At 33.4% G+C, this 15,197-nt stretch overlaps 1 protein-coding gene and 1 pseudogene across 2 annotated transcripts; both read left to right on the top strand.

Annotated features, from left to right (window-relative positions):
• Positions 1–3,786: 3,786 nt before the first annotated feature.
• Positions 3,787–11,900, top strand: LOC109805852 (RAP release 2, galactose-binding-like domain protein, putative (DUF1997)). The gene is made up of 6 exons (XM_020368102.3): positions 3,787–4,079; positions 4,180–4,370; positions 4,820–4,865; positions 5,647–5,729; positions 5,819–5,935; positions 11,563–11,900. The coding sequence occupies exons 1-6, from the start codon at positions 3,899–3,901 to the stop codon at positions 11,632–11,634; spliced, it is 690 nt and encodes a 229-aa protein (XP_020223691.1). The 5' UTR covers positions 3,787–3,898; the 3' UTR covers positions 11,635–11,900.
• Positions 5,942–11,556, top strand: LOC145949703 (pyrophosphate-energized membrane proton pump 2 pseudogene; annotated as a pseudogene). The gene is made up of 2 exons (XR_014428116.1): positions 5,942–8,254; positions 8,327–11,556. The product of XR_014428116.1 is annotated as a pyrophosphate-energized membrane proton pump 2 pseudogene (transcript).
• Positions 11,901–15,197: the final 3,297 nt, after the last annotated feature.

The raw sequence follows: 15,197 nt of genomic DNA, 5'->3' as shown, positions 1-15,197 counted from the left end.
TTTTTTACATTTTTTCTTTTTTCTTTATTTCTTTATTTTTCCCGATTCGCCCTTCTTATTTTCCTTCTCTACCATCGCACCGCTCCTTTTTGTCTTCGCTAATCGGCTTTTTGTCAACATAAATAAAAATATAATTTAAAATTTTAAAATAAATTATTAAAAATTATTTGCCAGATTGAATAATTTTTGCCAGTTGGCAACAATTCAAATAAAATGCTACTAGGTTGAACTAAAAAGAAAAACAAGGTGAGGAGTTCGAATCTTGCCTTGTGTATGCAGTTGCGTTAAATCTTGGGACTAACTATCCTACTTTTTGAAGTACCTCCGACGTAAGAAGGAAATTAATCACTGTTATCGGTAGTGAATACTCCAGGAACGAACCTAAAAAAAAAATGTTGGGGGCATTTCATATTACATAAAACACCTGCCCAGGCCATTGAAGAAAAACGTCGGGAGAGGTGAGCATTTTATATTATATTCAAAAAGTTAAAAGAAACACCTACATGGTAGGTGTTATCTTTAAATTAACAGTGCCTGTAGCTTTCCTCGGCTAATTTTTTTTTACAAGCAGAATATTATTCAGAAATAAGAGTATAAGAAATAATCTAATCCTTTTGCAAAAAAAAATTATAAGGCCAATTTAAAGAAATTGGAAATCAGGTTACAAGAATAGAATATTAAGAAAAGATAAGCAAGAAAGAACTATACATGACTTCTAGACAATATGTATAGATTCAAAAATTTAAAAATAATTCCTAGAACTCATACTTTATGATTTTTTTCTTTAGATTTTAAATATCAAAAACAAATTCAAAACACAAAAAAAATTAAGGCACAAGGAATCCAACACAACATAATGAAGATTTGGTCCATATAAACTAGACTAGCATGCATTTGAACCAAAATTTGGAGACAAATTTTAGATCTAAAAATTAATGTGCAAAAATTTAGATCTAAGAAACAATGAAATCAAGAAATATAATAAGACAAATAGACAACATAAAAACGAGAGAAGAAAGCACTTCCATGGAAGAAGCAAGCTTTGATACTAAAGATGATGAAATTAGTAGTGGAGATGCTTGTTGTTTCTCCTCCTCTAGGGTTTGTTGAAGCTCCTAATCTTTTCCATGGATTCAAGACTCCAATTCATAACAAATAAGATGGAAATAGGAAGAAGACGAATGCGCCACTCCAAATCTTGAAGATGAGCAAGTGAAAGTTCTTGGCACAAAAAGGGATATTTGATAAAAGAACTTAAGGAGAAGTTTCTCCCTTTAGAAAACTAAGATCTTTTTAGAGAAAATTTGAGTATGTAATCTGATCTCATAAGCAAAAGTGTGCAACAATACAAGGAAATTCAAATATACAAAAGTTTAGAAGCTTGTCCGAAGTGTGATTAGGCAAGATTTATCTGATGCGGCTTGCTTTCTTGCACACATTGTTGAACACTAATCCAAATTAGCTTCAATCCCTTAATGAGTCAATAAGACACCCAGAAACTTCCCTACTTGTACACTCGAAGGGAACTTGTCCAGATTCAACTTAAGTTGGTACCTACCAATAGTATCAAACAAACTTGGGGGTCGAAAAAATGTCAACTAACATTGATGAATTTAACCACCATGTCATCCTTATATGCTTATACATTTCTGTCAAGTTGGTTTGCTAGTACTTTTTCCATCAACTTTTGATATGTGGCTCCAACATTCTTCAAGTTGAAAGGCATGACGTTGTAACAATAATTAGCTTGAACTACAATGAATGTCACTTTATCTTCATCTGCTAAATGCATTCGGATTTGATTATAACCCAAGTAGGCATCCATGAAACTTAAAAGCTTGTATCTTGACGCATCATCAACTAAGTAGTCTATGTTAGGTAAATGATATAAATCCTTTGGGCAAGCCTTGTTCAAGTCTGTGAAGTTGATACATATCCTTCACTTTCCATTACTCTTATTCACCATTACCACATTTACCAACTATGTTGGGTATTGAATTTCTTGGATGTGATTAGCCAACACTAGTTTCTTTGTCTCTTTTTATATGACATTCTTCTTTTCTTCCCCAAACTTTCTTCTTTTTTGAATTATCGTTTTTCTTTTTTCTTTTTCCCCCAACTAATTTTTTTCCTACTCATAATTCCCCACGCACTCGTATTTCTACAAACCTCCAAAACTCAATTGTCTAACATTTTCCTCTCTTCTTGGATGTAACAATCTTTTCTCTTATTTCAATCAGATTGCAAACACAAATGATTCTTCTTTTCTTTACTTTTTACAACCAAATTCTGGTTTTCAGCTGCTCTTATTGATCTACCCTTCCTCCGACTTTATGTGGCTTAGAGAAAATGCTCTTACCTTGACTATTATTTGGTAATTCATCTTTTTTAAGAAAACGTTAAAACTTCTCGATCATAAACCCTTTTGGAACACTATAACCACTATCTTTTCATCCAAAGATGAAATCTTTAATGAAACTTCATTAAACCTTTGAAAAAAAATCTTCTAAAGACTCCCCTCATTGTTGCTTTAAATCGAATATGTTCAACATAATAGGTTTTTTTTTTTCTTATTCGTGGCAAATTGGGCCACAAATAAATGACTGAATACATCAAAATTGGTTATGGACCAATCTGACATGCCATTAAACCAATCCAAAGTCACTTTCTTTAAGGTTCCCATGAACAACTTGCACCACACTCCCATGCTTCCTCCATAGATCAACATTTGGGCGCGAAAATCCTTCAGATATTCACTTAGGTCCTACGTCCCATCAAACAAAGCAATTTGGGGCACCATATGGTCTCGTGGAATGACTCCGCCTTGATTGCTTCTAAAAAGGGTCTAAAGTCCCTTGGCACTTTTACCATCACATCTCCATGTATCGACCTAAGGTTAGCTTGTATTGGTGCCTGCATTTTATCCGCCCTTCGCCGAATTTCTTTATTCTCCCTTCTAATAACATCTTCTCTCTCCCTTGCTTGAGTGTTCTCATCCCTCAAATCATTGATCAAGGTCATCATCTCCCCATTGTTAGATGTCGAGCTTCATGATTTGACGTCGGTCTCCTTGCCATCTCCACCATAACCTCCTTACACCTTTCTCAATTAATAGTCTTTGAGATGTAGGAGAAGGTTTCATTGTAGACCCATGGTGAGTGCCAAAATGTTTCGGTCTGGAGAATGTCTAGGATTTTGTTTAAGCGCTCAAATAAAGTCAAAGCATTTAAAAGTATAATTTTCCGTCCTTACCCTAGGGTTAAAATATTTATAGTTGATTGTTTATAGGTTCATGAGCCTTGAGGATTTCGGGATTTGATAGGGTAATTATTTATCATTTGATTACATGATCTTTAGCTAATAAAGATAAGATTTAGTACTAGATATGAGACTCAAATTGGATTAATACATATATACTCTAGGAGGTCAAGTTACTCAATTCTATATAGATAGATTGATAATTGGCTAATGTCTTAACCCAATATGGTACGTGTCTTAGTGAATACCAAATCCCCCTCTAAGAATGACATGAGTTATATATTCTTATTCGAATCGATTTTTTATGAACTTATCCAAATAAGTCAGATATTTATCTTTCACTTTTACACCTCTCAACGAGCTCATCTCAGATTATATTTGAGATAGTACAATAATTAATATATATTTTTATACAAATTAATATTCATTTATAATAATAAAATAAAAACAAAAACAAAAACAGTATATTACGCCTTCAAGCTCAAACCACTGTTAAAAGAAGATAAAAGCTTGTCACGTGAGTCACGTGCGCTCATTCTTGGCTCACGTTTTGTGACCATGTCTTTCTTCCTTCCTTCATAGCTCTTGCAGTGTCCCATAACAGAGCTATCTATCCATCTATTACTCATCACTTTGGTGGATGGCTTCTTCTTCTTCTTCTTCTTCTTCTTCTCTTCTTCCTTCCTTTCTCTGCACCCAATGCGCCCTTAAGTCCCCACGCCCTTCTTCGCTTCGTGCTTCGGCCACTCCGACCCACAAGGCTCGCTTCGTCGCTCGCCGCAAGGAGTCCCTTTCGGTTCGGCAACTCCAACGCCCCCTAAGTAATGCCAGACCCATGTTAATTAATTAATTAATTGTTTTCCTTTTCTTGTTCTTAACATTTTTCACTTGAAATTTTTGGTGATTCCATGGTGTGTGCAGTTGAGTACATGCGGTTGCCGGCGAGTCAGTATTCTGTGTTGGACGCGGAGAGGATTGAGCGGGTGAACGACGACACCTTTAGGTGTTACGTTTATAGGATCAAGTTCTTCGCCTTTGAGGTTTGTCCGGTGTTGTTGGTTAAGGTGGAAGAGCAGCCTGATGGCTGTTGCATCAAGCTCTTGTCTTGCAAGGTGTCTAAGTCTAACCAATTTCTGAACTCGTGTTGCTGAATTTACTTTAGTACTGTGTTTTTTTTTATTGTTTATTTATTGAGTAAATTGTCACTTTGGTCCCCGAATTTGGAAGGTGTCTATCATTCAAAGTGCAAATTTATAATCACATTAGTTTAAAACTATAAAAAAAATGTGACTAAAGTGATTATATTGATATATTAGGAGCAAAATGGCTTTAAGTAATTAAATTTAAGAGTTTGTTTAACATTTTCTTAGTTTTAGGAACTAATGTGACGTTGCTCAAACGCTCACCGCAATGAGAATCGAACTGGCTATTTACTCTATTTATTTATTTTTTTGTATTATCCTAATCTTTCACTACTAGAGCGACCCTAGTGGTTCATTTATTTATTTGTTTTAAAGTGTAGTTATTTGTTCTTATTTTCTGGTTTGACTAATGATAACAGCTTGAGGGGTCACCGATAGTTGCTGCACAGAACGACAAATTTGATGGTGAGTTTTATTTGATGCATATGGGAATGTGCATAGTTTTAAACTGTGGTTGTGGTTGTGATTGTTGTTGCCTTTTGAATTTTGATTAACAAAATTGCGGGCAAATAAGTGCTGCTGCAATTGCCATTGCAAAGGGGTTGTGGAAACCTTAAAAATTGCAATTTTGCAGCTTCAGTTATGAACGTGGGGAGGAATATAAAACTGTGATTAATTATGTTTGATAGAAAGCTTTCCCCCCCCCCCCCCCCCCCCCTTTTTGTGTGTATTAAGAATAAATAATTCTAAATCCCTGTAAAACAACTTCATCCTTGCTAAATGAAAAAAATGTTGGATGTTTTACTAAGTATTATATATTTTACTCTTCTACTTAATGGGAGGACATTGTATGACGATGTGACATAATCATTAAGACTGTTGGGTTTAACTTGCTTACATGGGCTGTGATATATGTGATTTCTTGGAAACTGCTGTCTTGTCAAATTGTTTGCAAAACAAAGCAAAACATGGAACTACAGTGTGAATAGCTAAACTGGTATGCAAGGATATCAATGCTTATTCTGCTCAGTACTGTTTTTTATTCTAGTTTACTGGCTATTCATTGGAAGCAATAAATGTGATGATTCTGACTCTATATGTATACTTCCTTATTTACAACAGAGGCTGAGATAATTTAGCTGTACTCTTCTTGAGAAAAGAAAAATAAAAACCTGTAGGGTGTCATGCTGTTTGGTTTATGCTACTTTCAGGAATGCCTTTTCAATACTTTAATATGGTAATGCAGCTATAATGGTGAACCGGATATCGTGTGATAGTAACTCTGATAAGTCATTGGTGCAGAAACTCACATCAGACACAATAATTGAGGTAGTACTCTATTTTTCTTTCATTTTCTTGCAATTTTATGTTTGTGCGGTTCAAGTTAAAAGTTTCTTTGGATGCTATGTGGAGTCCAGGTAAGCATTGAAATCCCTTTTGCTTTCCAAGCAATACCAAAGCAAGCAATTGAATCAGCTGGAACGCAAGTCCTTGAACAAATACTCAGGATTATGCTTCCCCGTTTTATGACACAGGTTTGTTAAATTTTAATATATTTTGTATTGTACAAATTTGATTATAATGATATGTTTTTTCCTTTTTGGGTAAAAGAAGAAATTCATTTAAAGAAAAAAAACACTAAGAAATGGGAGGATAAGGAACCCTCCTTAACTACATAAGGGAAAAATACAAAATCACAGAAAGAAACCAATCAAGCAAATCTGCCCAACCTTGAAAAATAGTCCCCAAACTTGATATGCCTAATCTTTATCCCAACTCAAATGTTCTGCCACTGAAGCCTCCTTAAAATTATGATAGTTAGGGTCCAACCAAATGTGGCAAGGTGTAGAAGGTTGTACTTGCATATTGGCACTGAATTGTTGCCTCATTAACAAGGCCATGAAAACTAATCATGATAAACTGGTCTTGTGATGGGAACCTGGGGCCCAATTCTGGTTATGAGCAAGGATTGGATCAGATGCTGGACTTCAACCCGAGAGGACCATCATGTGGAGGGTATATTCTAGAAGGAAGAAAGTGGGCCCAGGGGGGGAGAGAGAATAAATGCTGAGTTGGACATATGCGGGGAATTCTGTTAGAATCATGTTGTTAATAGGTCAGTCAGTGAATACGGGGAGCATTCATGCTGATTGTATTAATTTACTCAGGAGAGTCTCTCAGTGGATCGGAGCCATAGGCTCTGGTTGTTTTTATTAATAGAAATTAATCTTTCATCTTGGTTATATGGGGTAATCATGTACATGCCTTGGTGCAATGCGGAAAATGTGTTTTCTTAACAAAAGGAAAATAATACTTCACGGTTCACACTACACCTACAAGAGCATATCCTTTGTGAGTTCTTCAACCAAATCATCAGTGATAAAACATGCCATCTCTCTTTCAAATATATCAATCTGATCGTTTATTAGCCGAGAACAGGAGAAAGATCCTAGATCTTGTGCCACCAAACTATCAAGTGAATAAGATGTGTTACATACAGAACATAAGGAAACAAGAACAATGTCCCATAATAACTTCAGTAGTTCATTTCCACATGCTGGAGGCTGCTTGAAGAAATTGCTTAGTTTCCTTCTGAATCTAGACAATGTCAAAGGTGGTCCAAGAACAATGGAAAGTGCCTCATTTAACAAATCAAGCAAAACCTTGTGCTATAACTTGTTCTTATTTTGATCCTTTCTGGATCTTTCATTCTCCTTGACCAGTTTCTTCTGAGATTCTTCCAAAAAACTGAGTGGCAAATAGGCTTTGCAAATGTGCCCCCTCTTAATAGAGATTTATCCCATGAATCAAAGTACTAACCAGAGGCAACCAGATGTTTTATATAAGATTCTGCTGGATCATTCAATTGAACTAATTCAGATTCAGCAGGCTCCTGCTTTGTAATGAAGTCCTAAGAGCAATCAGAATCAAGTTGACTGAATTGCTTACTGTCATCTAGCAATTTTAACTCAGAGCCCACTGACAGTAGAGGCATTTTTTTTCAGGCTATTTGGGAATTTGTCATTGGTGGTTGTTGGGGGTCTGATCATTTTCAGATTTGCCATGTTATTTTTGTATCCAGACATCTGCTTCTCTTATAAATTGTATCTGGAATTTTTTTGTTAGCCTTTATCCTATCTTATGCTAATGCTTTAATTATCTGTTAGGTAGTATTTGGTAGAGAGGAAAGAAATAGAGAGAAGAGAAGAGAAGAGAAGACAAGTGAAGTATGTTAGGAATAGAGTGAAAGCTGAGGTTGTTTGGTAGGAGGAAAGTAGAAGAGAAGTGGAAGGAAGATAAATTTTTTGATCATGTTTCAAATCCAAAAGATTGAATATTGATAGGTTCTCTACCACAAGCCCAGATATACAAGTCCCACTTAGAATCAAATTAGGTGGGAAAAGAGGGAAGAGTTAGTCATGGGGGGGAGAAAAATAAAAAAAAGATAATGGAATATGTTATATAGGTAAGGAGGAGAGAAGGAAAGGAGTGTGGAGTTTTGTATTTTCAATTGGGGAGTCTAGAGTGTATGCTCTGACTTGGGCAGAAAGGGAATGTCTTCTTTGAGGAGCTTTTGCTCTGGGAATACAATTGTTTGTCTTGTAATACGTATATTTTCAATCAATAATTAGTTTAGTTTAACTTAAATTTGGTTCCTAACAATTGGTCCGACTTGCCGAATGTTCGAGGTGAAGCCAATGTTTTTGGAGATGGAGGACGTGTTGGTCAAAATGGTGGAATTACCAGACTTTATGGGGACAGACCCCATTAAGTGGATTGCTAAGGCTGAAAATCCTGAGGTTGAAAAAATCCCTTCTTCCATAAGGTGCACTGGGCATTCATGAGTATGGAAGGTGTGGCAATGTGTTGGTTTCATTCTTGGTTAATGAGTACCTAGATCTAGATTGGGAATCATTTTTTTGTAGCTTTGACTTGAAGATTTGGAGAGAGAGACTGGCGATAGTGATAGCAGCGAGCGATTGCCAATATAGGAAGATTGGACGAATGTTCAAGTTCTTGGTGAGATGAAGAGGTATGAAAAAAATAGGTTCGAGTCAAACCAAAGAAACCCATTCTCATCAAAGGAATCAATCCAAGACACAGGAGGAACCAAAAATAGGAGAAACAATTCTCTATATGGGTGCAGGAAAAGAAGGAGTGCAAGCCTCTTATGCGTGCATCAAAACAGACATCGGAGGAGATGAAGGTAAAACAATTGAATGAACTGACTATGACCTTGATGAAGCAAGTTGTGCATGGATCGGACAAACCACCAGCTCCCCCAGGGCCACCAAACACCAGACTTGCAACGATACTAATCAAGCCAGGACCATCAGAGATATGTCAGAAGAAGATGGAGGGAGAAATCCTTCTTGCAGTTCGCACAATTGAAAAGCAAAGATGGGAGGCAGATGGGCTGCCATTAGTGATGAATGCCCAGTTGAGCTTCCTCCACAAAATCCACCGGACCCATGCCATGCTATGGTGGCCCGAAAAGTTTCTGCCACCACCATACATCGCTTGAGCTGCTATCAAAGCAACGACTAAGTTGTAAAATTATTAGGAAGAAGGGCAAGAGGAAGGAATTCTTAGAGGAAATAGTGGCTGAGAACTGCGTGCATGACTATCTTGTGCACACGCTAAATAACTCATATTCATGATGGTGGTTGTTGAAAAAGTTTTAGAGAAAGTAGGGACAAAATGGAAACTGTGTCTCTTCTTCTACTTAGATATGGATTTGGTGCCTCCTTTGATGCATTTTTTGCTAAGTTGGGTGGTGGAAATTACACAAGGGCAGTTGATGTTGGTGCAGATCTTGTTGGAAAAGTGGAACAGAGAATACTTAAAGATGACTCTAGGAACCCTGCTGCTTATGTTGATCTGGTTGGTGACAATGTGGGATATTATGCTGCTAGAGGTGCTGATCTTTTTGAAAGTATTGCAACTGAAATAATAAATGTCATGCTACTTGGTGGAACAATGACACAACTCTGTAAAATTGCAGATCTATCTGGTTTTGTCTTGTTTCCTCTGATTATTCACTCATTTGTTAAAGTAGTTTCATCAGCTGGAAAACTTTATATTTCAGATACACATGAAACTGGAATAATGGTTCTTGGGGAGGATTTGATGACAACTCTTCAGAATGGTTATTCTTTAACAATAGTTTTAGCAATTTTGGAATTTGGTTTGTCTACCTTGTGGTCACTTGACATCGAGCAAGCACCTTTAGTATGGTTCTTTTATTGATTGGTAGGTTGTTAGTTTCCATGCTTTTAATTGGCTTTAGTGCATGGGCCTATTCTGCTGTTAGAAAAACTGCACCAGACGTCTATAAAAAAGTGAAAACATTTTGGGTTGGTCAGATGCTGGGCCAAACCCGAACTCGAACTTAAAAATAGAATTCACTTTGGAACCTGCTTCACACTAACAATTTAATGCCATGAGTTGTATCGATGTTTGTCACTAGTGAAACACAATGTAATATTACACAAAATTCATTGAAAGGCTAAACCATGTTTTCACTTTCGTAGAGATTTTATGCCGGAAAGGAAGAATTGAGCCAATGGGCTGCAGATTATTATAAATCTCTCACAAAAGTTTGATTGTTCTAGGAATATGGTTTGAGTAGCTTTCTCGCATGTTTATTTGATTATTGCGTATTTCTTTGATTGAGCCAATAGGTTGTAGAGTGATGTAAATCTCTAGCACAATAAAAGTATGATTGTTCTAGGATTATGGTTTGAGTGGCTACTCGTATTTTTCTTTTTGTTGCCTCATGGACATGAGCCTATTGTTTTGTTGTATGTCGAACCATTTTTAATTCTGTCTTTTTTTCTTTTCCCCGTTTTGTGTTTTGCACCTGGTTATAACATCACATAAAATCTGATTGTTTATTTAATAATGTAGAATAAAGAAATAGATTGTTTGTCATAGATATTGCTTTCGCAAAACCTTATAATTCATATTTCATAGATTGTATTCTAAGTGATGCTAACTTGCTATGGAACCCATCATTAATACATTCCTCTTTTTCTTTCTTAAAGTGGACTACTGTATTTAGGCAAGACCTAAAGTAGCATACAGAAAGCATGACATTTCATTTCTCATTTCCGAACTTTTTGTTTGTCTTTCTTCCTGTTATTTGTTTCTATATGCACTTCACGTTGAGATTGAGATATTTTGACCAGATTTTCTTATTTTATTTCTTTCATTGTCATTTTACTTTGCTATCACTGCAACTAGTATTTTCCATGGGGTAGTTGATACAACTTGCTTTTGAACTTGATTGTATTTGACTAACCAATTATTTCCAATATCTATGACATTATAATTATATAAATCAACGCAAAATGATTTTCAGGATTTGTTATCATACTCCTTTGCTAGGAGTATTTTAGTAAGATACTCTTTCGGTGTCTTTTAAGAAAATTGAAGTTAGAACTTGCTAAATACTCCTAATAATAAAGTTAGCAAAGCCACTATTGAAATGCTAAAATACAACCACTTATTTTGGCCTTGAGTGTACTTTAAGGAAATTGAAGTATTAATTTAACTTACTAAAATACTTTTTGTAAAAATTAAATGGGTATATGCTAGCATATTTTAAATTTCTAATAATGCAAGGTGTTAGTCTTGTACGTTGTGTTTTCAAGGATTAAAATTTCACATTTTGTCTCCAAATTTGCGTAATCTTGCAAATTTTATCCCTGAAGATTTTTTTTGTGTATGTGAATTTTGCTCTCACATACTTAAATTGTCACAATTAAGAAAATTTTGTAGCAGTTTAATGGAATATACACTACAAAATTGTCTTAATTGTGCCGGTTTAAGTACATATAGACAAAATTTGCAATATTTTGTAAATTTGGGGCTAAAATTCGTGAAAAAAAATTCTTTGGGGCAAAATTCGTGAAATTGTGTAACTTTGGGAGAAAAAAGTACAATTAAGCCAATCTTTTTATGGTTTACTTTATTATTGATTTCATTCCAGTCCATTGGTTCTTTATAGGTTCAACTTAGACAAGCTTGTTGAGTGAACTACCAGTAGCTAGAGTTTATGGTTCAATGATGAACTGCTTGTCAGATATAATTTTGTTTAGATTTTGATACTGCACAATTTATGAATTTGATTTATTTGTTATATGTTTTTATAAATCAGCTTGTGAAAGATTATCAAGCTTGGGCAACCGGAGATACCTCGAGGCAACCTCTTGGAACAGGTGAAATCTGAAACAATGCGTAATAGCAATTGGCACTGGCGCTGGCCTTAAATTGCTGTATAGTAAAATAGTTCTAGAAATGTCGTTTGTAGTATGTGCATTAGTTAATTATTTGTTTGATAATTGAATATACATATTTTTTTGTGGGGAGACGGCGTTTAAGGAATTTGTTTGTTACAATATTCCAGTGATGATTTCCATTTATAGGTAATGTAATCTCAATGTTAAAATTAAAGGAATTTGAAAGGTTCAAGGATTTTGTATTTGGGTACTTGAATTGTTTTTGGTCTTTTTGGAGGAAGAAATTTATCTAAGGGGAAAGCGGAGCTTCTTTGGGGACCTTTTGCTAGTTCATGCAGTTTTTGCATAGCAGCATTATGATGAGTTATTATGACCTCTTGGGTTTTCTCCCTGCATTTTTTGCTGGTCATTTTGTTTAGGAGAAAATATAAATCAGGTTTGATATGCTTTTGCCATTAAGTTTGTATAGATTTTTTCCGTAACTGCAAATAGTTTAAAGATAAAACTTAGGTATATTTTTTTTAGGAGTAATTGTATTGTTCTCCTACCTGAATTAGAATTTTATCTTAATATTATGTATTTGTATTTAATACATGTCTCATTAATGTACATTTACGCATATGACTAAGGTAAAATTTCAATTTTAATTGAAGAAAAATATCAACTGTAGCTAAGTTTTATCCATAATTTAATAAACTAACATTATGTTAGCTCGAGTAGAACTAAACTCAGATTCTTTAAGGTCTTGAATTTAAACCTAATGGATAAAAAATTGTAATTGAAGATGAGATTATACAAAAGGTAATTGTAAAAAATGTTGCACCTACAATATGATAAAAAAAAAGGTATTATAAAAGAATATGTTGAGGAGTTTATGGAAGAAAAATCAAAATCCATGCGTAATTTAATTTGAAAATTTAATTGCAAGAATATAAGAAGTTAAATATAAATTTTGTTTTATTTATTAATTTAAATTTTGTCCTTTGTAGTAGTTGGGTTGTTATTATAAGTTGGTGATAGAAATGATAACAAAAACAATTGATTTAAAAAAGTAAAAAAGAAATGAATTAAATACACAATTAAAAATTGAATTAAATTGAGAATTGAGTAAGCTAAAATTTTAGATAAGATGTATTTTTGATTTTATTTTTGATTTTTTTCAATATGCAATTTTGTCTCCTTATTTTAAAGATGAGAAGTTTACTTACTTCAAGAATAAATCTTTTTAAACTTGGTCCAAAAGTAAATTTTTGTAAACTTATTCTACTCAATAACTCATGTTATATATCAGGTTTTAATGATTTAACTGTTGAATTAAAAGTTCTTAATGTATAAATTAAGTCTAAAAATAAAAAAAATATTAAAAATTGTATGATAATTCGTCATATAGATTCAAATTAACAAATAAAAATCTTTTCTGATTATCTATCAATTTGAATTAACGAAATAGAGTATCAAATAATTTTCAAATTGTTTAAAATTTGGTAGATATGATATATACAATAAAAAATTTTAATTTAACAGTTGAATTGTTAAATTTAATGCAAAACATCAGTTATTGAGTGAAGTACATTTACCAAGACTTACTCTTAGTTGAGATGATCCCTCCATTATTTTAAAATAGACATTTAGTCATCATATTTTTTAAAAAACAAAATTTTAAACTTTTAGTCTTACTTTTAATTTGTTATTCGTTGATCATTAAATTTGACAATGTAATTGTCACCACTTAAATGATATGATATTTAATGATGTGCTGTGTAAGGATATGACCAAAAAATCTTTGTTTGTATTTATTTTAACTAATGATTTTTGTTTATTTTATTAATAAATCTTATTAACATGTTATTTAAGTTTTTGATGGAAAACTAGTGGAGAAGAATGAGCGGTTTCTTCCACTTTGCTTTCTAAGTCCTCCAATTTTCATCCATGGCTCTAAGATGCAAAACAAAACTTGAAAGATTGTAGATAAGAGAGCGAGGGAATGCCACCTTCAAGGAAGGATAAGCCAAGATGTGAAGATCTTGTCATAAGGAGGTGTTCCTTGATGAAAGATCTTAAGGAATTTCACTTTTGAAGAGAAAATTTAGAAATTTAATCTCATATATGCATCAAAAGTGACAAGAACTACAAGGCTCTAAGAGTATATAGAGCAAGCTAGCTTAAAGAGTAAGCTAAGCAACCAAAATTAAAAATTAACTATAATTACCCAACCATGAGTCAAGGGGGTGTGCCAATCAATTTAAATTAAATTCAAATTGTGGCACCAAAGACAATGGCTCTAGAAGCCATATGCTCTCATGTGCTCTAGATTTAAACTAGCCAATAAGAGCTTGTCATATGGCAAGTGTGTATGTTACTCTATCTTATAACTCAAAATGAGCTTAGGCCCACTAAGCTTATTCATGGCTTAATCTTTTTGGATTCTCCTAGCTATAACCCTTGTAATAGGTCTCTTGGCAAAGGCTATTCCATCTATTTTTTTTAATATCTAAATATCATATTATTAAATGTCACATCACTTAAGTTTAAGTAATCGTTAAAACTTAGTAATTAATTGATATCAATTTGATAAGAGTATCAAAATTTTGTACTTTTTAAAATTAAATGAATTAAATATCTCTATTTTAAAATTGTAGGATCAAAATTAAGATTTGATAAAAAAATAAAAGGACTAAAAGTGCATTTTACCTTAAAAACTTTTATTAGAATAGATCATATTTAAAATTTGATTTTAACAACCTATCAAATCCAAACTAAACTTTATATATATATATATATATATATATATATATATATATTTATACAAAATAGATTTATAAATTTGCTTATAAACTTACAATAATATCCGTGTGTACATTTATTTTATATATTTATAAAATTATCACATAATTTATACTAATTTATGGAAAATATATTTAATTAAAGATATTTATTTAGTATTTCTTAAAATAAAATTTAGGCGTGCACGATATCATTATGGGATAGGGACATCCAAATAATGTTGACATCTTCTCGTCTACTAATCATTTACAACACACCATATTATATATAGCAAAACAAAAAGAATAATGAAGATCTTAGACCAAAACCATGGAATTAACAAAACCTAAAGAAAGGTAAACTACAATAATTGTGAAAAACACCTCCCAAATAAAATAGGACAATATATTCCACCAAATAAATTCAACTCTATATTCTATACAATAATTTATTAACTTATTCGTACATTGATTATCTTTCCTAAAGATATGCGAGTAAAATCTCATATTGAAACAAAACTTCAAACAATGTTTCCATCACCTACTTATTTCAAAAGGAACAATATCAACATTAGTATGTGATTCAACAACCGACATGGAATCACATTATAGCCAAAGAGTGTGTCAACCGATATCATAGACAAATTCAATAGTCAATATAACACCTAAAAGTTCAGCATGCATGACATTCATAAACCCAATTACGAAGTGAATTCACCAAGGAAGGCTCCACTTGGGTCTTTGAAAATCACATCACTTACAACATGGCCTGGAGAGCCTCTAGTCTCACC

This window comes from Cajanus cajan, chromosome 7 (assembly GCF_000230855.2).
Source record: "Cajanus cajan strain Asha chromosome 7, NIPB_CcT2T_4, whole genome shotgun sequence".
NCBI classification, from domain to species: domain Eukaryota; kingdom Viridiplantae; phylum Streptophyta; class Magnoliopsida; order Fabales; family Fabaceae; genus Cajanus; species Cajanus cajan.
The sequence above is the reverse complement of the archived record's forward strand: the minus strand, read 5'-3'. Positions and strand labels throughout refer to the sequence as shown.

Bases quoted from the DNA above. Each gene is read 5' to 3' on its own strand.
- LOC109805852 (XM_020368102.3), top strand. From the start codon at position 3,899: ATGGCTTCTTCTTCTTCTTCTTCTTCTTCTTCTCTTCTTCCTTCCTTT. The intron at 4,866-5,646 runs GTGAGTTTTATT...ATGGTAATGCAG, and splicing joins ACAGAACGACAAATTTGATG to CTATAATGGTGAACCGGATA. The intron at 5,730-5,818 runs GTAGTACTCTAT...TGTGGAGTCCAG, and splicing joins CATCAGACACAATAATTGAG to GTAAGCATTGAAATCCCTTT.